General features: G+C 33.6%; 1 protein-coding gene across 1 annotated transcript; it reads right to left on the bottom strand.

Annotated features, from left to right (window-relative positions):
- Positions 1-639: 639 nt before the first annotated feature.
- Positions 640-25612, bottom strand: LOC133205926 (leucine-rich repeat-containing protein 43-like). Its single transcript, XM_061341819.1, has 17 exons — positions 25456-25612; positions 24850-24928; positions 24447-24640; positions 23990-24100; positions 23492-23622; positions 23164-23284; positions 22782-22899; positions 22281-22357; positions 21782-21952; positions 20408-20531; positions 19666-19910; positions 17291-17407; positions 16675-16893; positions 16113-16176; positions 8465-8515; positions 1259-1516; positions 640-1108 (listed from the first exon to the last, which is right to left on the bottom strand). The coding sequence occupies exons 1-16, from the start codon at positions 25549-25551 to the stop codon at positions 1272-1274; spliced, it is 2163 nt and encodes a 720-aa protein (XP_061197803.1). The 5' UTR covers positions 25552-25612; the 3' UTR covers positions 640-1108; positions 1259-1271.
- Positions 25613-25678: the final 66 nt, after the last annotated feature.

The raw sequence follows: 25678 nt of genomic DNA, 5'->3' as shown, positions 1-25678 counted from the left end.
TCATCTTTATGTTCTTGTAATCTTTGCCTACTATTGTAAAACTGTGACGAGATTCAAATAAATGAATTATTATAGGTGAAAGAATTGTTAAACATTTTCATTGTAGTTTATTAGGAGATCTAGAACAATCTTGTATTGCATGAATATATATATATATATATATATATATATATATATATATATATATATATATATATATATATATATATATATATAATCTTTTTGTATGAAAGATATTAATGCTTCAGGTCTATGATTCTTCCAAGCTGTATTTGTGTCACTTGTATGATGATTTGACACTGATCCAGAAGGTGTTTTTTTTTTTCCTAATGTTTCTTTTGAGATTTTTTGTACTTTTTTTCTCCAACTGAATGTATATTTAAGGAAAATCTTAACTACCAGAGTATACCTCCTCACCACGAAAGAATCCCCCTTTTTCCTTCTCTAAGTCCTTTACATTAGCTATAATCTTTGAATAAATCATTACCAGAATTTTACAGAAGTTCTTATGCTGGGGAACTTTAAAAGAAAATAAGTTATACAAGAAAAAAATAACAATTTATTCAATATCACAGACATTGATTAAAATATAAATATAGCATATGCATAAAAATCCATCAGATTAATAAAAATGCATAATGTCACTACAAGATTTAAATTTTGTGCTCTTTAAGAATTATTAACATTATTATGCAATAACCAGTCTTACATGTATACATGTATCATATTTGCTTCCAATCACATTCAGACAAGAAACCTTCTTGTTTTGAAAAGGAACTAATTTTTCAAAAAGATAAACTAAGGAATAACCATTTGATTTTTAATTTTTAACTTTTCCTTTTGACATAAAACACTTTTTTTAAGTGTACTCATTAAAACTACCTCCTTTTGCAAAATGTTCTACATTACCAGGGAAATACTGGGGAAGAATATAGTATCAATAAAGTGTACAATGATTGTCAAATGTATAGTTAATATTTTAAATCAATTATTTCATTACAAATTATTACAAGTGATGCAGCTACCATATTTATCAATGAAAACAATCTGCACTGCTTTTGTAAAACAGTCTTCATTCAGTCCACAGGAATTTCTATGTTTAATAAATCTACAAATTAAGATAAAAATGTATGCTGCAGTATGTTATAAAATGAACTAGATTTCTGAGTCTACTCTGCTTTCAAAGATGTACAATGCACCTGAATTCAATAGCTTTTCATATTCTTTTTAAAAGGAAGAATTAAAAAGAGAGACTTACAACTTGAAGGTAATCATCCTTGTTGCTGTTCTTCAGCCATTGCTTTGTTCTTTTCTTCCTCCTCTTTTAGAGAGTCCATTGCAGTTTTCCAGTGATGAAGCCTGACTGCTATCTGGACCTCCAGTGGAGGGGGTGGACCCTGATCCTCCTCCTCTTCTGTTACTTGGGCAGCGGGTCCTTTTCCTCCCTTACCTTTATCCCCCTTTTTATCATCCTTGGCATTTTTCTGACCAGCAGCACTTAATTTCCTTCCACCATCTTTAAAAAATAAGAACTATTACACTAAAATATAAATTATTTATTTTTTTTTTAACTTTCCTGTTTTATATGAACAAGTTAATGAAAGAAAAATTTAAGTAGACTAGCTGGTCCATATTTCAATCATCAAAAATGCAACAAGAGGCCCATGGGCCACATCGCTCACTTGAGCACATTAGCTAGGAAAAAGCACAAATCACTTCAGTATTGAAAAGTTTAAAGGGGGGGGGGGGGGGGGGGGGCTTGGATTTTGAACTACCTGAGGATGCTTCCATATCAATATAACAAATGGCTTTGCTGTTCTTGAGCAGAAGATTTTTTTCCTATATATTCCCTTGTTAAAAATTTGATCCTCCATTGTGGACCCTACCTACCCCCCTTAGGATGCTTCCATATCAATATGACTAAATATGGCTTTTCTGTTGTTGAAAAGATTTTTTCCTATATATTCCTATGTAAAATTTGATCCCACATTGTGGCCCACCCTACCCCTGGAGGTTAGATTTGAACAAACTTGAATCTACACTACCTGAAGATGCTTCCATATCAATATGACAAAACATGGCTTTGCTGTTCTTGAGAAGATTTTTAAAGTTTTTAGCTCACCTGAGCCGAAGGCTCAAGTGAGCTTTTCTGATCACATTTTGTCTGTAGTCCGTCTGTCCGTCTGTCTGTCTGTCTGTCTGTCCGTCCGTCTGTCTGTAAACTTTTCACATTTTCGACTTCTTCTCAAAAACCACTGGGCCAATTTCAACCAAACTTGCCACAAAGTATCCTTGGGTGAATAGGATTCAAGTTTGTTCAAATGAAGGGCCACGCCCTCTTTCAAGGGGAGATAATAAAGAATTAGTGAAAAATTAAGTGCATCTTTTAAAAATCTTCTTCTCAAGAACCACAAAGCCAGGGAAGATGAAACTCATGTGGAAGCATCCTCAGGTAGTGTAGATTCAAGTTTGTTCAAATCATGACCCCCGGGGGTAGGGCGGGGCTACAGTGGAGGATCAAAGTTTTACATAGAAATATATAGGAAAAACCTTTAAAAATCTTCTTCTCAAGAACAGCAAAGCCATGATGAGTCATATTTATATGGAAGCATCCTCAGGTAGTGTAGATTCAAGTTTGTTCAAATCCTGACCCCTGGGGGTAGGGCGGGGCCACAATGGAGGATCAAAATTTTACATAGAAATATATAGGAAAAATCTTTAAAAATCTTCTTCTCAAGAACAGCAAAGCCCTAATTGGTCATATTTATATGAAAGCATCCTCAGGTAGTGTAGATTCAAGTTTGTTCAAATCCTGACCCCTGGGGGTAGGGCGGGGCCACAATGGAGGCTCAAAGTCTGACATAGAAATACATAGGAAAAATCTTTAAAAATCTTTTTCTCAGGAACAGCAAAGCCCTGATTGATCATATTTATGTGGAAGTATCCTCAGGTAGTGTAGATTCAAGTTTGTTCAAATCATGACCCCCTGGGGTAGGGTGGGGCCACAATGGAGGATAAAAGTCTGAAATAGAAATATATAGGAAGATATCTTCTGATGAAGAACTGCAAAGCCATGATTTGTCATTTTGATATGGAAGCATCCTCAGGTAGTGTAGATTCAAGTTTGTTAAAATGATGACCCCAGGGGATAGGGATGGGCCATAATGGGGGATTGAAAATTTTACATAGGAACATATAGGAAAATTTCTTCTTCTCAAGAAATGAAAATCATGTTTAGTCATTTTGATATGGAAGCATCCTCAGGTAGTGGAAATTCAATTTTGTTCAAATGATGATCCCCGAGGGTAGGGTGGGGCCCAATAGGGGGATCGAAAGTTTTACATAAGAACATATAGAAAAAAATTTCTTCTCAAGAACAGAAAAGCTATGTTAAGTCATATTGATATGGAAGTATCCTCAGGAAGTGTAGATTCAAGTTTGTTCAAATGATGACCCCTGGGATAGGGAGGAGCCACAATGGGTGATCAAATTTTACAAAAGAATATATGGGAATTTTTTTAAAAAATCCTTTCAAGTACAACAAAGCCATTTGTTATATTGACATGAAAGCATCATCAGGTAGTTTAAAATTCAAGCCCCCCCTCCCCTACCCCCGTAATCTTTTCAATACTGAACTGATTTGTGCTTTTGCCTTGCCAATGTGCTCAGGTGAGCAATGTGGCCCATGGGCCTCTTGTTTTTTATATATTCCTATGTAAAACTATGATCCCCCATGGTGGCCCCATCCTAATCCTGGGGGTCATGATTCGAACAAAGTTGAATCTACACTACCTGAGGATGCTTCCATATCAATATGAACATGGCTTTGCTGTTCTTGAGAAGAAGATTTTTAAAGTTTATTTCCTGTATATTCCTATGTAAAACTTTGATCGCCCATTGTGGCCCAACCTTCCCCCCGGGGGTCATGATTTGATACAAACTTGAATTTGTACTACCTGAAGATGAATCAGTATTATGACTTATTGTGGCTTTGTTGTTCTTGAGAAGAAGATTTTTCAAGATTTTTTTCTATATATTTCTATGTACATCTTTGATCCCCCTTTGTGGCCCCACCCTACCCCTGGGGTTCATGATTTGTACAAACTTTAATCTACACTACCTGAGGATGATTCCAAATCAATATGACTAATTGTGGCTTTGTTGTTCTCGAGAAAAACAATTTCAAGATCTTGAGAAGATTTTTCAAGATTTTTTTCTATATATTTCTATGCAAAACTTTGATCCCCCATTGTGGTCCCACCCTATCCAAGGGGGTCATGATTTGAACAAACTTAAAACAGCATTACCTGAGGATGATTCCATATCAATATGACTAATTGTGGCTTAGTTGTTCTTGAGGAGAAGATTTTTAAAGATTTGTTCCTATATATTCCTATGTAAAACTTTGATCCCCCATTGTGGCCCCACCCTATCCATGGGGGTCATGATTTTAACAAACTTGAATCTTCACTACCTGAGGATGATTCCACATTAATATGACTAATTGTGGATTTTTTGTTCTTGAGAAGAAGATTTTTCAAGATTTTTTTCTATATATTTCTATGTAAAACTTTGATCCCCCATTGTGGCCCCATCCTTCCCCCGGGGTCATGATTTGAACAAATTTGAATCTACACTACCTGAGGATGATTCCAGATCAATATGACTGATTGTGGATTTTTTGTTCTTGAGAAGAAGATTTTAAAAGATTTTTCCTGTATATTCCTATGTAAAACTTTGATCCTCCATTGTGGCCCCATCCTAACCCCGGGGGTCATGATTTGAGCAAAGTTGAATCTACACTACCTGAGGATGATTCCATATCAATATGACTAATTGTGGCTTAGTTGTTCTTGAGGAGAAGATTTTTAAAGATTTGTTCCTATATACATGTATTCCTATGTAAAACTTTGATCCCCCATTGTGGCCCCACCCAACCCCGGGGGTCATGATTTGAACAAACTTGAATCTATGCTATGTAATGAAGGTCTCATATAAGTTTCAACTTTAACAGCCCAGTGGTTCTTGAGAAGAAGATTTTTAAAGATACCACCAAATTTTCACTAATTCTTAATTATCTCCCCTTGAAAGAGGGTGTGGCCCTTCATTTGAACAAACTTAAAACCCTTTTCCCAAGGATGCTTTGTGGCAAGTTTGGTTGAAATTGGCCAAGTGGTTCTGGAGAAGAAGTCGAAAATGTGAAAAGTTTACAGACGGATGGACAGCTAGACAGACGGACAACAGAAAAAAATGTGATCAGAAAAGCTCACTTGAGCCTTCAGCTCAGGTGAGCTAAAAAAAACCTCATGTTTATACATATAGTTATTGCCAAATAAGGATCAAGGAAGATACTTGGTCACTGAAATATAATTAATAGTGTTAAATAAATGAATAACAGGAATGAAGATTAAAAAATATTGCTGCCTATACTAATGAACAAAATGAGATAAGATCAGTCAATGTTTAAGGTTAAACATATGGTAAATAATAATCCTGACACTATATTAAAAAGTGCTTTTTAATTAAAATATTAATTATAAAATGGCTATATCCTTAACAATATTTTTTCAAGCTATACTTTTAGGCAGAACAATTTAGTTTTCATTCATTCAATTCAAATATACTAAACTGAAAAAAAAAAGATCTACAAATAAAAAACATAGGTAATCAAAGATTACGAAGCTCACCTCGACGAATGTTATCTATATGTAAGGCAAATTTCACATAATATTTTTTTTCTAGTTAGGGTACATCCCAAGATCAATATCCATGCAAGTTTGGTTTAATTATAGATCTGCTCAAAAAACTTTTGACCTGTTTAGTAATCAAGAAAATTTTGGTCAGTTCCAACATCCAAAGCAAGTCTGGAAGTTTTCATCCTTAGATGCACCATCTATGCAAGTTTTATCATAACAGGCCATAATATTATATAGCTACTCCAAAAAATTACCCTGGTCACTCATCTGGAAAATGTACGTCAGATTCAGAATCCAAGGCAAGTCTGGAAGTATCCATCCCTAGATACATCATCCATGCTAATTTGGTTAAAATATGGCTAAAATTCACTCATGTGGAAAATCTAGGTCAGATCCAGCATTCGAAGCAGGTTGGTTAGTGTACATCCCTAGATGCATCATCCATGAAAGTTTGGACCAGGTAGGGCTTATAGTTACTTGGGAACGAGACTACTCCTAAATCTAAACCTGGTCTCACATGTGGAAAATCTAGGTCAGATCCAGCATCTGAAGCAAGTGTGGTAGTGTCCATCCCTGGATGCATCATCCATGCAAGTTTGGTCAAGGTAGGGCTTAGAGTTACTTTGGAATGGACCCGCTCCTAAAACTTTAACCTGGTCACTCATCCGGAAAATCTAGGTCAGATCCAGCATCCGAAGCAAGTGTGGTAGTGTCCATCCCTAGATGCATCATCCATGCAAGTTTGGTCCAGGTAGGGCTTATAGTTACTTGGGAAAGGACCTGCTCCTAAAACTTTAACCTGGTACACATCTGGAAAATCTACATCAGATCCAGCATCCGAAGTAAGTGTGGTAGTGTCCATCCCTAGATGCATCATCCATGCAAGTTTGGTCCAGGTAGGGCTTATAGTTACTTGGGAATGGACTTGCTCCTAAAACTTTAACCTGGTCACTCATCCGGAAAATCTACATCAGATCCAGCATCTGATGCAAGTGTGGTAGTGTCCATCCCTAGATGCATCATCCATGCAAGTTTGGTCCAGGTAGGGCTTATAGTTACTTGGGAAAGGACCTGCTCCTAAAACTTTAACCTGGTCACTCATCCGGAAAATCTAGGTCAGATCCAGCATCCGAAGCAAGTGTGGCAGTGTCCATCCCTAGATGCATCATCCATGCAAGTTTGGTCCAGGTAGGGCTTATAGTTACTTGGGAATGGACCTGCTCCTAAAACTTTAACCTGGTCACTCATCCGGAAAATCTAGGTCAGATCCAGCATCCGAAGCAAGTGTGGTAGTGTCCATCCCTAGATGCATCATCCATGCAAGTTTGGTCAAGGTAGGGCTTATAGTTACTTGGGAATGGGACTTGCTCCTAAAACTTTAACCTGGTCACTCATCCGGAAAATCTAGGTCAGATCCAGCATCCAAAGCAAGTGTGGTTGTGTCCATCCCTAGATGCAACATCCATGCAAGTTTGGTCCAGGTAGGGCTTATAGTTACTTGGGAATGGACCTGCTCCTAAAACTTTAACCTGGTCACTCATCCGGAAAATCTAGGTCAGATCCAGCATCCGAAGCTAGTGTGGTAGTGTCCATCCCTAGATGCATCATCCATGCAAGTTTGGTCCAGGTAGGGCTTATAGTTACATGGGAATGGGACATGCTCCTAAAACTTTAACCTGGGACGCCGACGCTAACGCCGACGCCGACACCGACGCCGACGCCGGGGGTATAGCATAAGCTCATCTCGACTTCGTCGAGGTGAGCTAAAAAATTCTAATTTTGATGCTATAATAATTGTGTTAAAAGAAGTTATTTATTCACTTCATCTAACAGTTTATGAAAACTAACTTTCAGTAAACTGGTCTAAATAGAAAAATGTATCATGCTGATGAAGTATTTTTACTGCAACTGAATTAATGTTATGCATACATCAAGAAATATTACATGGTACGTACTCTACTTTGACGTAGAAGTAAAAATAAAAACCTAATGTATACTATATTTGCCCCTATTAAGCACAGCACTCTGAAAAAGGTAAAGGTCAATAAATATAAATGAATTTTAATTACTACACGTAATTATGTTGTCCTTATGGGATTAATGCATTTTTCAAAACATACAGAAGAGTCCTATAATATGTGTGTAGGTATGTTCATGTTGGGGATAACTGTTCTTAGCTTTCCATAATCCTTGTTAATATAAATGCGAGAAGTTTTCCCAATTTCCTGAAAGCTAAATGAATATATGTGATTTTTCTAGATTATTAGGTCAAAAGTGGTGTGCTTCATTTTTTTTCTTGACTTTATAATAACGCCAATGCAGAGCTTAAAAGGGCAAATTTGATTCTCTTAAGACAAAAATACTCTAATGATCTATCATTGCTCTTTAAAAATTAACTTAATAACCTAATAAGTTGCAATTTGAGAATTAGAGCTAACCAATGATGATCTGGAAATTTTTTTGACCTGCAAATGACTTAAACTTGTCTACCTTCAAGATTTGCTATAACAACATTTTGTATTGTGAAGAAATGTCAATGCTTCTCTAAAATGAGAATACAAGCTTTATATAGCTAAGTAGATGGAAAGTTTTGGAGCCAAAATTTCCCAGAATGCACTTCTGAAAACTATTATAATATAAACAATTTACTAGACAATCAATGAACTATAACTTCTATAACATCATTGTGGAGCCTAACATGACTACACAGCAGCCTAACACTAATGAAATCTAAAGTCTACCAGGTATTTTTGTTTTAATTGTCATACGTGAGCTCACTGAACTGGGAGTTTTTTCCCTTGATCGAGATCTTGCACTGCCTGTAGTGAAAAAAACATTTGCATTTCCCATTAGAATTTACTTTTACACATTATCGAGTATCAAAAATTAATTTTTATATTTCTTTGAGTATAATTCCCTTACTGTTTATGAGAAAACTTTCATCAACAATATTTTTAATGAATGATTTAATTCATTCAGTTTTAAAATCAAACTAAGTCATAATTATGTCTTTTGAGATATATTAGCCCCGTCTAAATTCTTACATTCCTAGTACACCCAGTATATGCATGAAATTATACTTAAGTTATTCTATTAGGTATCTACTACTGAATTTCTCTGAATGCAACTTTATAATTAATTCCAACAACAAGAACCTGAACTAAAATGCATTAACTGGTAAAAATATAACCATAATTTTTTTAAGTATAAGATTCATTTTATCATACAACATAGAAATGGATTGGAAAGAGGGTTTTTATGTTCTCAAATAATATACCAGCTAAATTAATGTTCTAGGAAGTGTCACACTCTGGTTTTATAGCACATTTCACTATCTATAATATGGAAGAATCCACTATTATAGTAGAAATATAAATAATTGCACATAATTATCGGATTTCATGATACAAAATAATCAATATCCATTCAAAAGATTGTCAAGAAAATTAACATTATAAGATTTTATAAGTTCCAAAAAAAAATGAACATGTTAAAAAAAAATTCATACGGATCAAATTATTGATAATTGTGAATATCATATAAATATTAATACATGTATTATTGATGTGCATATCACTAAAATTATATCTTAACAAGGATAATTTTCTAGAGAATTCAAGGGGATTAAAAACAAACTCAATCTCTAAAATTGTACAAAAATACTATAATTATCTCATTCAGGTAAACACTTGTTGAGTTTTGAAAACTTGAAATTGAAAATGGCTGATTTTTAAACTGTACATATTGTTTATAATTTGAGTGACTTTATTTCTGTGAGACGTTTCGTTTTCACAGTGAAATATATCTTTTTTATTTTACTTATCAGCAGAACAATAAAGATATGACAGTTTATAAAATTATCATGAGAACTTCATTTTCTCATCAAAACGCTCAAAATGAAAATAATTAAAAGTACTAGCAAAGAAATATTAGATTTGCAGTGCATTTTCATCTCAAATAAAAAAAGAAATTTTAACTACATGTAGCAATAGGAACAAAATTCGGTAAACTGGGTGTCATTAATATTCTGTGTGAAATAGAAGGGGGGAAAAAATCACATCACTCAGGTGAGGGTTAAACAGTGATTCTATATCAAACAATATGAGAAATAAATATGCCTTTCTTTCCAATTACACTGGACCGTCTAGAATCTGAAAGAAAAATTTGACACTGTATAATAATTATACAGAATTTTGCAAAGCAGCGCTATGGAAGATTTTTACTCCAAACGGTGAATATGAGTCTATCTGAGCCCATGTAACTTCATAAATTTGCATATGACCTTTGAATTACAGTGAAATCTAATTAACCCACACTTGATCAGGCCAACAATGAACTACAGGATATCTGAGGTTCAGAGATAGTGAGGTTAAAAAAACATAAAAGAACAAGATGTGTTTGTGAAACTAAGGGTGCAACAATAAACCGTTTAACGGTATATCGCGGTATATTTTTCCACGGTTCAATTCACGATACGTTAAACTGATATCGCGGTTCGGTTCAATCGGTCCAGAATTATCCGTTTTGTGGGTTTTATTTCCTTCTTTACTATTTCAAAATGGCTTCCTCGCAAAACGTGAGGTCGCCGATAAGGCATTTACGGCAGTAAAAACTCCTCTCCAGCATCTTAGACCTCAGATTTAACACGGAGAAGGACTTTATGTGATTATAAGTTATAGATGTTAAGACAAATGATAAACCCTTTAGATATAAACGTATTCTTTGGTAATACACGATATTTCATCACGTGTGTATTTCGATGAAAATTCGCTGTCTTGTTGACTAAAACGTATTATCACGAGAAATATGACAACTGGTTTTCTACGTAAATAAAAGGAATGAAAGAATGAATATTTTCCTTTTTCATTCCAATTTAAAAGGAAGATTATTAGGTAAGGTTCCCGTAGTTCCCTGTAAATGTTCATCATTGGTTTAGAATGTTGTCACAACTCAGAGATATACCTAACAATCCAATTCAAGTTAACAAAATGTTATTTTAATTATTTTTTTTAAAAAATATGAACATTTTGTATAACCCTGTCAAGTTTTAAAAAATATATGATGACAAACTTGAAAGACTGTTAAACCTTGTCATGTATCGTGATACGTATCGTATCGTGAACTGAATACCGTGATACGTATCGTATCGTGAGGTTAGTGTATCGTTGCACCCCTATGTGAAACACTGATGCCCTGTATGGCAACTTATAGCAAAGGTTAAAGGACTTATCGCATGATCTTTCAAAAATCGTAATTTTATGAAAAATATTATCTACAACCTTGTTTATTAAAATACTGAATACAATAAACGTTGTTGAAAGCATATTTTAATAGATATTGGGAGTTGAAATTCAAATACAGCAATATGCATATTTCAGACCGATTTCGGCGAAATACTGCTCTGACGTCATAGGCGACAATTCAGTGATAGAGAGATGAGAATATGCACACAATTTACGGAGTTATCAACGACAAATGCAGCTTAATTATCAAAAATGCTGAAAAAATTAATTCCTAACGTGCTTTTAATTTACTATAGAAACATTAACTAGTTCTAAGGTATAAGGCTTGTGAGATATTTTCGTTTTTTATTCCAAACATTTAGCTCTGATTACGGCAATGTTTCGTGATCGAGAAATTATTTTTCAAGATCGCCATCCTTTAAAAAACATATGAAGACTTGCATAAATTAAATAAATACTGATTGTGTTAAAAACGAAGAACAACAAAGTTATATAATGTTAAATTTGTGAATCAAATAAGTAAATACATGTGATAAGATGACAAATCAAATCGTATTCTGATGGCGAGTTTCTTCGTCTTCGCCGCGTTTTCTTCGCTGTCGTTGCTGCTATTTTTACAATGTTAACAGATTTTTCAGATTTTTTCTTGCTGAAAATTCTAACATATAGGTTGGATATTCAATTTCATATGGATAAAATACGCGATTTGGTCGTCCACAACGCAGAAAATTCAGGTTGTATCGCGTATATTTTCGTAAGATTAACGTGGAGCTGATCAGCCATTGTCGCCTTTGACGTCACAGGGTCACGTGATCGCTATCTAATTAACTTAGATTTTTAAATCAGGGGTTTTCATTTGAGTCAATAATTGATTAATTACCGCAGTTTATCCGCAGTAAAAACACAAAATTTATAAACTGTGGTCATAAGGAACGTTTTACGCTTTTAATTTCAAATAATTTAGAAACATGCAATAAGTCCTTTAAACTTTCTCAAATGCAAATCAAATATGTTGGTACCCAAAGTAAAGTCTTGTCTCGAGGAATAAACCTGTGAAATATGAAAGCCCTAGCAGCAACCATTGAATAGATATGGAAAAGGTTAAAGTTTTTTCCGAAAGTATGTCAAACATCAAGGTCAAATGGTCAAAATTAATGGAGTCCAAGGAAAGGCCTTCTCCCAAGAAATACACAGGTGAAATATGAAAGCCAAAGCACCAATCATTCAAAAGTTATGACCAAGGTTAAAAATTTTCAAAAGTAGGTCAAACTCCAAGGTCAAAGGTCAAAGTTGTTGGTATCCAAAGGAAGGTCTTGTCACAAGGATTACACATGTGAAATATGAAAGCCCTAGCACCAATTGTTCAAAAGTTATGGCCAAGGTTAAAGTTTTCCAAAAGTAGGTCAAACTCCAAAATCAAGGTCAAAAGGTCAAAGTTGTTGGTATCCAAAGAAAGGTCTTGTTACAAGGATTACATATGTGAGGTATGAAAGTCCTTGCACCAACCGTTCAAAAATTATGGCCAAGGTTAAAGTTTTTCAAAAGTAGGTCAACTCCTAGGTAAAAGTTGAAGTTGTTGGTATCCACAGGAAGGTCTTGTCACAAGGATTACACATGTGAAGTATGAAAGCCCTAGCACCAATTGTTCAAAAGTTATGGCCAAGGTTAAAGTTTGGTAAAATTTTGCAAAACTGGGTCAAACTCCAAGGTCAAGGCCAAAAGGTCAAATATGGTGGTACCCAAAGAAAGGTCTTGTCACAAGGAATACATATGTGGAATATGAAAGCCATAGTTCCAACCAATCAAAAGTTATGGGCAAGGTTAAAGTTTTTGCAGACAAACAGACAGATGGACGGACAGGGCAAAAACTTTATACATGTACCCCCAAATCTTGATACGGGGGCATAAAAAGTGTTTGGGACTCCCAACCCATATAAATATATCCATGGTATTTGAGATACATGTTTTGGGTTAGGGTTAGGGTAACCCAAACCCAAAATGTAAGAGATACTAATATTCAACTGTAAAAAGTATTTTCTATGGATTGAAGACTGCATTTTGCATTATCATTTTCACTGAATAATTTCTCACTGTCAAATTTCACCAACTCTTAACACCCTGTCCCCCTTTTCAAATAATGTAAGAATACATGCAAGCAAGTATTTCAATTTGAAGATTCTGTAATCCTTGATACATTAGGGAGGCAAAATTATATTTAGTTACAAACATTTCTCTGTGATTTATACACTATATGCAAATATATATCTAATAACATATAAACAGATAAATATTTTTAATTTCAATGATTAAAGATTTAGCATGTATAAAATAATAAGCAGAATTCATGAAAATTTTGTCTTGCTCATAGATACCAATATCTCTCTCTTGCAAAAATAAGATGTCACAAAAATTTGATGATGTACAGTAATCTGTCCAAAACTACAACTTATCACAGATGCAAATTCAAACTGAGGTATTGAAGTACAAATCAACATCCCCCATCCCCTCCCAAAAAGGATTTTTTGATACTGTACTTACTACAATAGTAGTTCTTGACTATGTGATTGAAAAAAAAAAACTCAGGATAAAAACATAGGTAATCAGAGATTACAGAGCTCACCTCAACGAATGTTGTCTTTAAGTAAGGCAAAGTCCCACACTAAACTAATAATCTAGGAGTGTGCATCCCTAGATGCAACATTTATGCAATTTTGGTCTGATAGGGCTTGCAGTTACTTGGGAATGGACTTATCTGAAAACGTTAAACTAGACACTCATTCAGAAAATGTAAGTCAAATCCAGCATCCGAAGCAAGTTTTGAGATTGTTCGTCCCTTGATGCATCATCCATGCAAGTTTGGTTCAGATAGGCCTTATAGTTACTTGGAAATGAGATCTGCTCCAAAAACTTTAATCTGGTCACTCATCCGGAAAATATAGGTCAGATCCAGCATCTGAAGCAAGTCCAGTAGTGTGAATCCTAAGATGTATCATCCATGCAAGTTTGGTCAATATAGGGTTTATAGTTACTTGGAAATGACATCTGCTCCAAAAACTTTAACCTGGTCACTCATCCGGAAAATATAGGTCAGATTCAGCATCTGAAGCAAGTTCAGTAGTGTGCATCCTTAAATGTATCATCCATGCAAGTTTGGTCAATATAGGGCTTATAGTTACTTGGAAATGAGACCTGCTCCAAAAACTTTAACCTGCTCCAAAAACTTTAACCTGCTCCATAAACATTAACCTGGTCATTCTTTAGCTGAAATTGCAGCATCTGAAACCTTGACTGGTACAATGAAACACACTAGAAGCATCCTCCATGCATCTCTGACTAATATAGGCCATAGAAGTACTTGAAAAGAAAACTGCTCCAAAAACCTTAACCTGGGACGCCGACGCCGAGGGTATTACATAAGCTCCCCCAACTTCGTTGAGGTGAGCTAAAAATTGGGTCAGTATGTAGGTGGGAAAAGTTTTCCCCTTGAAATTTTCTACATCAATGCTGAATTTTCAAAATCTATTAAAATTGAAGGTATTTATAAAATTAATTATAAATTAGTTGTTGATGGGATGAGAAAATTCCGGAATGAATAAATTTTTTTTTAGGTGTTAACTGTTTGCTGGAGGTTAAAAAAAAAACTGTTTGCTGGAGGTTAAAAAAAATTTGTGTTGGGCAGTTTTTATCCAGTCAATTGGGAGAGGGCAAACAAACAATTTTTTTAAAGATAGTGTAAGTAATTTTTTTTTTTTTTTGCACTTTTTAAAAAAATGCATTGATTCTTGATCATCATTACCAAAATTCTATATTAATTCTATATATTATAAAATCACTTCTAATGCTAGGTAAACAAAATAGTCTTATTGAGTAGAACTGTGACAGGCAAAAGTTGGATATTAAAATTGTTATATATTATCCCCACAATTTTTGTCTGCAGTAGATATCTGTGTGTTGTGGCACTAAACAAGCTCCTGCAGTCCTGCAAATGTTTAAACTATGTACTCTGAAATAAACTACAATGCCAATTCCCTTCACATGCAGTACAGGTACATAAAGCTCTAGTTTTGCACTCTCATTTACAATGTATTTTTCATTATATGTACAGTATGCAATAGACAAACGTGTATTGAAATTCATGGAAAAAAATAAAACCTAGAAAAACTGAAAAAGTCACTCAGGGTCTATTATCTTTATACCTAAAACAAAAAATCTTTATATTTAGACGTTCTTGTATTTAACCATTCCACACCTACATGTTAAATGAGAAGGAAGATGCAAGGTTGGAATACAAATTTCACATTTAGTTTTTGAAAGGTTTTTTTTTTTGGTATGCTGACCTTGGACCGATTGAGCTAAGAATCTATAGGTGATTTCTTTTGGTTACTTTCCACTTAAGTATGAATACAAAATCATTATGTTGAAATATACATAATTTGCATCACATGACATACAATTGTTGACAGAAGGAATAAGTTATTATTACAGGGATCCCATCGGGACAATACACATTGCATACATTGATTTTACAACATGCATATTAAACACTGGTGTATCAGAGATGTATATTGTGCATTTATTCAGTGATATAACAACAGGAATAAAAAATCTGACTTTAAGTGAGGAGGAAAATTTTTGTGAAATAGTATGCATTAATTAACTTAATTAATATTAAACTCATGATAGTTTGTTTTTTGAGGTCCCAATAACCTGCAATTAAGCATTCACACTCTTTTTCTTATTTTATATAACAAAAAAAAAAAAAACTCTTGCCCAAATTAATTTAAGCAAAATGAAATATTTCCCAAGATTTTAAACAATGCTGGAATGAATATAAAAATGACGGAGTTTGACTGCTACCCATCGTATGAAAGATTAGTGTTAGATTTTGGGGAGTAAAAAATATGCAGGGGATTTTCATCCCATTAACAGGTATTATAGTAATATATGGGTTATAGATATTATAAAATGAGAGTTTTCTTTTTAGCATATGAGCTGATTAAAAATTATATGGAGTATTTGGTACATATATACAAAGTACAATGAATTACCTGGGGTGCCTGCAATGTGAAATGACAACATGAATAAATAATGTCAAAGTCCAATAACTCGAGAAAAAAAAATGCACATGCAAGAAAAAATGGCAGACTCTTTTATCCTTCACACTAATACAGACCTTTTCCTCCTTTATCATCTTTCTTTGGTTTGGAGGATCCAGGTTTTTTCTTGTCCTTGTCTTTCTAAAAGAAAATGCAGAGAAGGAAATTATAGACATTTTCAGTAAATATGTGTTTATTTTTGGCATTTTTGTTATCTAAATTCATTTTCAATCAATTTCAAATTTCTAAAATGTAGTTGAATTAAGTTTCTTCATGTACTACTAAATAAAGTATATTAGAATATTGAATTGCTAGTTTGTTACTAAACCCAATGAAAGTTAAAAGTTTTCCTTCAATTTATTAATGATATCAACTTTATCCATTGAAAAGTCAACAAATTTGCCCTTTAAACTACTGTAAACATATCTTTTTCCTAGCTGTTCAAACCATGGGTAGAAATTACGTAGATTTCTTAGATTGCCACTTTATGCCTTAAATGTACTTTATGTATGTTGGGACAAATTTCCGCGTAAAATTTTTGACTGCATACGTAGTGTAAATTAATACCAAGTGGAAAAAAGTACGGTTAATTCTACAGTTTTTGCATACAAAGACCAAGGAGACCATTTTGATACATACTTTGTTAATGTCCATACTCTTCACTGTAGAAGCCACCTCCACTCCACCCTGAGTGAAGACCGATCGAAATTCATACTCTCCCTCCAGGAAATCCACCAGTGGAATGTGCCACGTGGCAAGTGTCGTGTAGGTGGGTGGCATTCGCTTCAACTCCATCTCTGGCTCTTTCTTTCCTTTTTTCCCTCCTTTCTTATCATCTTTCTTTTCCTCTTTGCTTCCCTTTGATTAAAAATAGTTTATACTTATTATGTATTTATGAGATTCAAAAAAATTATTACTTACTATTTCACAAAAAAAAAAAAAAAAAAAAAAAAAAAAAAAAAAAAAAAATCATTGCAAGTGCAGTCAATATCAGTAATTCTGTATTTATAGTATTTAAGTTCAATACATTTTTCTCTCCATTACCAGTAAACAATTTTGATAAATTTCAAATTGAAACTCAAGAAAAAAGGAAAGAAATACTTTTCTTTTGAATAATCAACTAAACTCTGACTTTTAAGTCCAGCCAAATGATTTTTAAAAACAAAAGCCATTGGTCACATGTATAAATCATAGTCATACAAAGAACCACTCAAACACCATTAAGCAACAGGCATCATGCAAGTAAGCATCGTACTTTTCCTTTTTCTTCTTTCTTATCTGATTTTTTGGCATCTTTGGGGTCTTTCTTTTCCTTGCTTTTGGCTGTTGGTGTACCTGGGTCTGACGGGTCATCATTTTGATAGCAAAGAACCTGTAACACACACATCTATGTAAACACAGCACAAACACACATCCAAAACAGCACAGCACAAAAAGCAGGAGACTAAAGGGCAAAGATAAGGCATGTGGCTTAAGGTGTACAGCAACAGCAATAGTATAAGCATAGAATTTTTAAAATCATAATGCAGTAAAAATATAGCACTGGACAACTGCACATATATATGTCAAGAAGCAAACAGCACTTATGGTTTATTACGGATGGCATGCATGCATGCACTTGAAGTCTGAAATTGTGTTTCTAAAGATTTTTTTTCATATGATGTTGTTTCTAAATTTGATTGTTGCAAATCAGAATATTCCCCCTTTCAAACACAAATTCAAAACTGCTCATGTATGGCTTAAAACAGTTGTTGTCAATAGCAGCACCTTGTATATACTGGTATACAGTTGAGCCTCCCTAATCTGGACACATCAGCTTCAGGATGAAAATTGTGGGGAACAGAATTCACATTCACAGGTACATCTATCAATTATGTTCAGTAATATGGATTTCCTATTAATCTGGACAATTTGCTTGGAAACTCAAGTATCCAGATTAAACAAGGCTTTACTGTATCACATCAAAAACTCTTCCAAGGCCATTCCTTAGATTTAGTTTATTTGAAGCGCATAACATAAAGCTCTGAAAACAAGGACTTTTATGAGAAAACTAAGGTCATTGTTCAGAAAGACACAGTATAACTGCCATTTTAGAAGAAAATAAATACCCCCTGCCATTTTCTTCAATAAACAAAAACAAAAATGTTATTCTTGTGTCAACTAAAGTCCATTTTTTCAGAGCTTCGGTTTAATATTATGCTTTTGAGTGATTACAAAATGTTCCACAGGATGAAACTATGCCATTTAGTTAACTGAAAGGTGGCTTTAAGTTTACTAAAAGGTGACTAAATGGCAGAGCTCTGCCATTCACCCACAGCATTTTCCCTTTGTTTCAAATAAATGTGATAGAGTGTGGTACTAGCTTGGGCTAGTGGTTTACCCTTTAGCTCAATTGGTAGAGCACTGGACTGGCAAGCCAGAGGCCCCGGGTTCAATCCCCAGCAGAGGCACATAAATGTCTCTGTTACATTTGGCGCCCACGTTGGGACCTGGGTATTTTCTGGCAGGTGAGAGTGATTGCCCCCAGAACTTCACCCTACAGGCGTCGGCACTCCAGAAGAGATGAGGACATCTCATTCTCTGGAGGGGGACGTGATAGAGTGTGGTACATGGCTTCCTATTACCTTGGGCTAGTGGGTTAACCCTTTAGCTCAATTGGTAGAGCACTGGACTGGCAAGCCAGAGGCCCCGGGTTCAATTCTCAGCAGAGGCACATAAATGTCTCTGTTACATAAAGGTTTGGAGATCAATTGTAACAGCCTAGGAGTAGAAGTTTATGAACAAAATCTCCTAAGACTTTACAACAACTAATTTTTATATTTTTGATTTCTAAGCGGCATTTTTATCAACGGAAATGGTCAATTTGGCCGGTAGCAATTCTTAGGGAAAACACTGCACCCACCTTTCCAGACCTTTCAGTGCACATTCAACAGACTGAATGGCAGTTTCATCCTTTGTTCTACAATATAAACTACTACAAAGTCACCACAAACAACTCATGGTTCACCAGATAATAGTTGGCTAACTAACAACCTTCTTGTCATTGGCAGGGTGATGCACAGACCCATTCTCAGAATGCTCGGGAGATAAGGGCACCATATTGGTCTAAAATTAGCCAGATTTACCGTAAACGTAATTTATGTACAAAAGCTAAGCAAACACTGGTTTGTATAGGTGATGATGATACTGACTGGGAATTTCTATGATGAGAGAATTTTTACATGAATGAAAAGTATAACAAGAAAAGTACTTGATTTCACTGCTAAAAGGAAAATAAATATCTAATGATATATACCGGTATACTAAAATATAATTAGTGAAAAGTGTGAACTCAAACTGATAGAAATTATAATGCCCCAAAAAAAAAAAAAGTTAAAAAAGAAAGAAAGTTAAGAAAATATTTACATTGTATATATATCTACAAACAGTTTTTACAAAGCCTGTGAAAATCAATTACCATGTTATTTGTACTTCAATTCCCTTTCTTAAATGTCAAATAATTTTTAAACAAAAATAATTTATTTTATATGGTGCACTATTTTTTAACAGATTTTTTTCATAATGTGTGTGTGAAGTACAAAAATGTTTGAAATAATAATTTATTAAATTATGAAATTTTTTTTTTTTTACCAATTCCTCAACCACAGAAAAATCCATTCCTTGTTTGAAAAAGTTTCTCAGGGTCAGAAGTTCATCTCTGACAGCCACCTGGGACCAGTTAAGCTCAATCTCCTCTGCCCAGAGCCCTCCCTCAGACTTAATGGCCTCCACCTGAATTTGTGTTTTAGTTTCCTCCTCCTCCTCTTGATCCATGGCCTCACTTTGTTTGGGGGTCACAGAGAAGGGGATCTCATCTGGAGGTCGCTCATGTTCAGCTGTCGTGGAAATCATATTCAAGAATCGATAGAATTTAAAAACACATATATAGATTTGTGAAAAACAATATGATTATTTTGATGACCAACTCCTTTCTACATTATTTAATTGATAAAATGTTCTAAATTATATTTTCAAACATTATAATCTTAAAATTTGAGCAAATGATGGACAGAACAGCTGCATGCATCATCCAGGGCACAGAAAGGATAAGAAGTGAGTAATATTGTTGGACAAACAGCAAACAGAACAATCGGTAAATTAAATTGCTGGTAAACCTCCATGCAATTCATATTTTCGTTAACTTCCCTTTTTTTTTTTTAAAAAATAACATTTTCTGTTTTGCGTATTTGTAAAGTTTATAACTAAAAGATTAATTATAAGCATTTAAAATTATAGAAACTAGAGGATTTGTTAATAGTATTGATTTTATTATTTTATCGCCTGAATAGTTTTTATATACCCAGTAATGGACTGAATTTAATCGTAATTTTACCTGTTGGTTCTCTTGCTGACACGACCTCTGGTTGAGCAGTGAAGTTGACATTTTTTACAGCCTCTGTGTTTTGGCTCTGTTGTGAGTATGAGCGTATCTCCTGCTCTTCAGGTATTGGACTAGTCTACAATTATAATGGAATTATCAGACAAATTGTGTACATATATAGATATTCTATGATTATTTTAAAATCTGCAGTTTATTTTATATTTATTTGGAGAATTTTTTTATTTACCAAAATTGTGACACATGAACAAAGCTGAGATGTCTGCTTTTTTAAACTTGACATCATCCCCAAAATATGACGGACTTCTTAAAATTTAAGCAATGTAGCATATGTTCTTGAGCATGCAAAATTGGGGAAAATCTTTCATATTTTTTGACATTATTAACAGGATGAATTACTTACATTTATACAATGTAAGCATGAACAGGAACTTAAGAAGACTGAAGAAGGCTTTGATGATTGGATGTCTTTTGTGTCAAAAATGGCAAGATTTCTTACCAAAAGTCCCACATGTGTGCATTTAAGAACAATAAATAAAGTAAAAAAAATACCAGGCTAATCCAGTGAAACTTAACATTAAAACCGAATTGCAACCACGAAAAACATTGTAAAAACCTTGTGCAGTAATCCTGAGCATTTTTAACAGAATTAAAAACAAAAGCTAAATGATGGGCAAGAAATATCTCATCACCAGTTAACACTGAACATACCTTAAAGTGGACTCTTTTCTTCTGCTTAACATATTACATATATTAACATAGACACAAATTTTACAGTTATGAATGTATTCAGAAAGATTTCACGTGTTCTCAAGTCTTACTATGGAGCAAACCACCATACATGTAACTGTAAAGAATTATTTACACTCAAAGAATTTGTTATGGTACATGGTAAAAATGGCATAAATTCGGGCATGTTACACATGAATGTCTTTAGGTTAAACTATGTATATGTATATCTCTGGTAAAAATAATTGAGGTAATTAGAAAATCTTATACTGTGGAACCTCATTAATCCAGATGCCAATAATTCGGAATCTTCCAGATGAAAATTGTTGGGAACAGTTTATATGTAGATACACCAAGTATGTTTCAGTGATTCAGATGCTTCATTAATCCAGAAACACAAGCATCTAGATTAACAGGCTTGACTGTGCTGGTGATTGTGATTTCTATCTACAGTAAAACTTGTCTAATCTGGACACCACTGGTTCCAAAGAAATTGGCCAGATTAGACAACATTCTGGATTAGACACCATTTTAAACAATTGAATTAAATGAAAGGGACTTAAAGTTTAGATCGTATTAGGCAAGATTTGGGAAATCAAAACATCTGGATTAAACAAGTTTCATGGTATTTGCACTTACTGGTTGTGGTGTGAACTGTGACCTCTCGGACATTGGCATGGGAGACAGGCCAGCTAGGTCGTTATCTGTGATTTGGAAGATTTCTGCTTTTTGGGACATATCTTGAGGAAACATGAATTGGACAAAATATTTCCTCTCTATTTTGGGGAATTCTGGTTGATCCTCAGGATTCTAGTGTTGAAAAATAAATTACTACTACAGTTTTTGCAAGAAATTAAGATTCAAACAAGGCAATATATGTAACATAAAATAAGAAGTAAACTTCTATAACTTTGATTTTTATGAACATATCTGCATGGTGTGTTTGTGTAATAAATAAGTCCTTGTATATCAGAACAACTAAAAGGAAAATAAAAAAAAAATCTGTAAATTTGTAGGTAGGGTTAGAAACTTACAATATATGTGTGCATGAACACAGTTACCAAATGCTAAACTGACTGAAATTCTATGAAAGAATTCATAAGCAGCCAAAAAAGCTTTAAATATATAAAATCTTAACCTTCAATTCCTCTGGCATTGGCACACCCTTGATGTATGTGACTTCTAATGACACTTTAGCTTCATCTAAGACGTATTCTACAAAATTTGAAAGGAATACATGAGTAAATTAGGACTGTATGTCAAGGATTACAATAAACACGGTTATAATATATAAGAACAGAGCACAAGCATTTTAAAACACTCTTAATATTAATCTCTTGTCATCTAAATGCTTCCTAGTAAGTATCAGGCCATATCTTCATGAACTTTCAAAACTGAAATACATTCATTATCTTTACATTCCAACTAGTCATTTATATCATTCAAACAAAGAAATTGATAAAAGTCTTGGGTTTACATATATTTCCTCATTTGCATGACTGCAATTATTACAGTTATTCCCATGGGTTGTAGTTCATCAGGATGTGAACATACAATTTTTTTCAAAGGAGTCTTAAAGAGAAATCATAATATCTTGTGTAAATAATAAAAAATGTTTTAGACAAGTCTGACTTTTTACCTCTCCTTCTGGCTAGACCTTTGTAATGATGTTTTTCGTCTGCAGATATCATGATGTCATCAAGAATACTTAGTTTCCGTAAACTGTCTATAGTATAACCACGATACCCAGGAATCAACTGTACCAATCATAATATCATAATTCTTTAAATCAGACATTACACCTGAGTCATAAATTTCTACTAAATATAGTTCCATGTTATTTATAATATCCATGTATGCAGGCAATTCACCTGGTAAGTATCACCTTTTATAAAAATAGACTGACATAGAATTGAATATTTTTTAATCTTACAATGCCTTAATGCCTGTGTTCACATATAGAAACTGTCTTTAACAAACAGACTATCTGAAAATATTAATTGATGTCACTTTATACACACTGATAAGGGGTTTCCTTGGAGAATAAGGTTCCGTAACTTTGGCAAGGATCCAAGTTTTCTAATTACATCCAGGAGATCACTTAAATTATTATGGCTTAAATCTAAAGACAGTAGGTTGGGCCTGGAAAAAAGTTATCCATACAGCAATTATTCATTTTCCTGAAGTAAACATTATTTTATCAAATTTGCAAAACATCTTAAAAATTTCCATAATTTTTACAACAAACATCAAAGAGACTAAATTTCCTTTCCTTTTCAAAAACAAAGAAATTCCAATGAATGTACAGTTCATTATATATCATAAACATAACTACGTGTATCTTCCTACCAATAATCACCAGTCAGGTAATCCCCTATGAAGGAGATCTTGTTGGATCCTAATCCTAAATGAATTAAGGGAGGAGGGCGGACACATAATGCAGATATATCACTGATATGATTGGCACACAATTCCAAAACCTGCAAGAAATGGCAGTGAAAAAGTTAGAAGCAAACATGCATTTTGAAATTCACATTTTCTTCATATCAAATGGTGAAATTTTTTTTTTTCTATCTTTTTTTAATGAGCATGTGCAGATCTATACTTCTCATACAGAAAATGCAAAGTTCAGAATTCCTAAAATAAAAGTTTTAAGATGCTTGTGGTGAAAGTTTTTTTAAGGGCTTTATTCCATTGAAATTTGCTTCATATTTACACTTTAGCTTGGCTTTTATCAAAGATTACTAAGCTTCTGATTTTATGAAAACAAAATAATATGTTATAGTGTGTGCTTTTTCATACACTTTAACCTGTCTTAATTAAAGTAATGCATGATAATCAACATACCTTAAGAGATGGTGGTAGGTTTTTTGAGTTGACTGTAATGATTTTGTTAGCACTTAGTGTCAATTCCTCCAAATCCTTGAATTTCAATAGATTTCCATCCACTTCTGTTACCTTGAAAATGAAAAAAAAAAACAACAGGATTTAAGCAATGATACGAACAACTAATTCTAGTCAAGCATTATGTTTTCTGTCAACAAAACTCTATTACATACAATGCAGCATTCAATATGTATTTCAATCTGATTAAATCAGCTGTTGTAAGTGGTAGCATATCAGAACACCTGAATTTAATCAGACTGGTAAATTTTCCATTGAATAGTAATAACTTTTTATCACAAGTATGCTTTATTGCAGTATTAAATATAAAAAACACATGCTAGATCATTAAACATAAAAAAATTAAAAATAAATATGATACTCAAAAAAAAATCATGATGTCAATCTACCTGATACTTACATTTTTATCACATATTCTAAGTGTTTTGAAAAAGCTGAGAATAAAATTGTCATCTATAAGCCATGGGGATTTCACTGCTAATTCCCGGAGTTTCCTAGCTTCTTTGCTCCAACTATAATCCAAATGCCATGGAGAGTATTTTGAAGTTACATATTCTTCTAATTGTTCTGTCTTCTCATGACTAGCACCAAAATCTAAATACAAAAAAAGTTTAAAATAAAACATTGACAAACAGATGCCTGTTTATAATGTATGTTCAACAGGTAACTTGGTATAGCTCTCTTTTTTCGTGATTAAAATTCTTTTTTTAATCTCTATTCACTTAAAAGACTCCAAAACCAGCAAACTAAAAAACTCTAAATAAATTAAATAGTAAATTTTCTTCAAGGTCAATCAATGATACCTTTTAATGTCACAGAAAAGCGGCTATCCACATTGTCTTTTGATTTAAGAAGCTGAAGATTTTTTGTTTTAGTTTCTCTCTGAAAAAAAAAAATCTTAAATAACATATTTTCTTTACCAGGATTAACATAATTTACAATTTTTTTTCTTATTTACCTAAAGTCATTCTTGGATATATAGAAAATTTAAGGGAATGCACTTTTTTTCTGTCTCAAAATACATAAATCATTAAGGTGACATTTGCATTCACAATTTGAAGACAAAACTTTTTTCAGAAAAAGAACAGTAAAAATCTTTTCATGAAGACAATTACTTTAGTGAATCACAAGTGGTGGAAACAAGTTTTGGCCCTATACATAAAACTGATAAGGATGGCAAAAATGTGTTTTATTGGATACTATCAGCATCTCTTTACAACTGGCAATTCTCTACACACAATAACCTTAGATATTGAAATAAAATATCATCATCCAGTGTTTGACAATGTATAAAGAAAATTATGCCTCTCGTAACATCTTCTGGTGTTAGTACGGTATATACATGTGCATGTAGGTGTTGATGAAGAAAATGTTCTTTATATTTCGCATAAAAGCATAAGAAAGAGTACCCATGAACCCGTTCCACATGGAAATTCTCTTAAACATAAAGTTCTGAGTTGTTTTTCAAATGCGGAGAATGCATTTTCTGTGCTAACTGCTGTCATTTTCGCGGTAAATTTCTGTTTTTGGTAACCTAGTCCTCCATTTTGACGCGCTTCGTGTTCACTTCCGCTGTCAGGGGGATTTTTTGAAAAACGTATAAAGATTTTTTTTTAAATCAAGACTTTATGA

The sequence above is a fragment of the Saccostrea echinata genome, unplaced genomic scaffold (assembly GCF_033153115.1).
Source record: "Saccostrea echinata isolate AGI-Se365-2 ecotype Australia unplaced genomic scaffold, CSIRO_AGI_Sech_v1 ptg000054l, whole genome shotgun sequence".
Lineage (NCBI taxonomy): Eukaryota > Metazoa > Mollusca > Bivalvia > Ostreida > Ostreidae > Saccostrea > Saccostrea echinata.
This window is presented reverse-complemented; position numbering and strand designations above follow the sequence as displayed.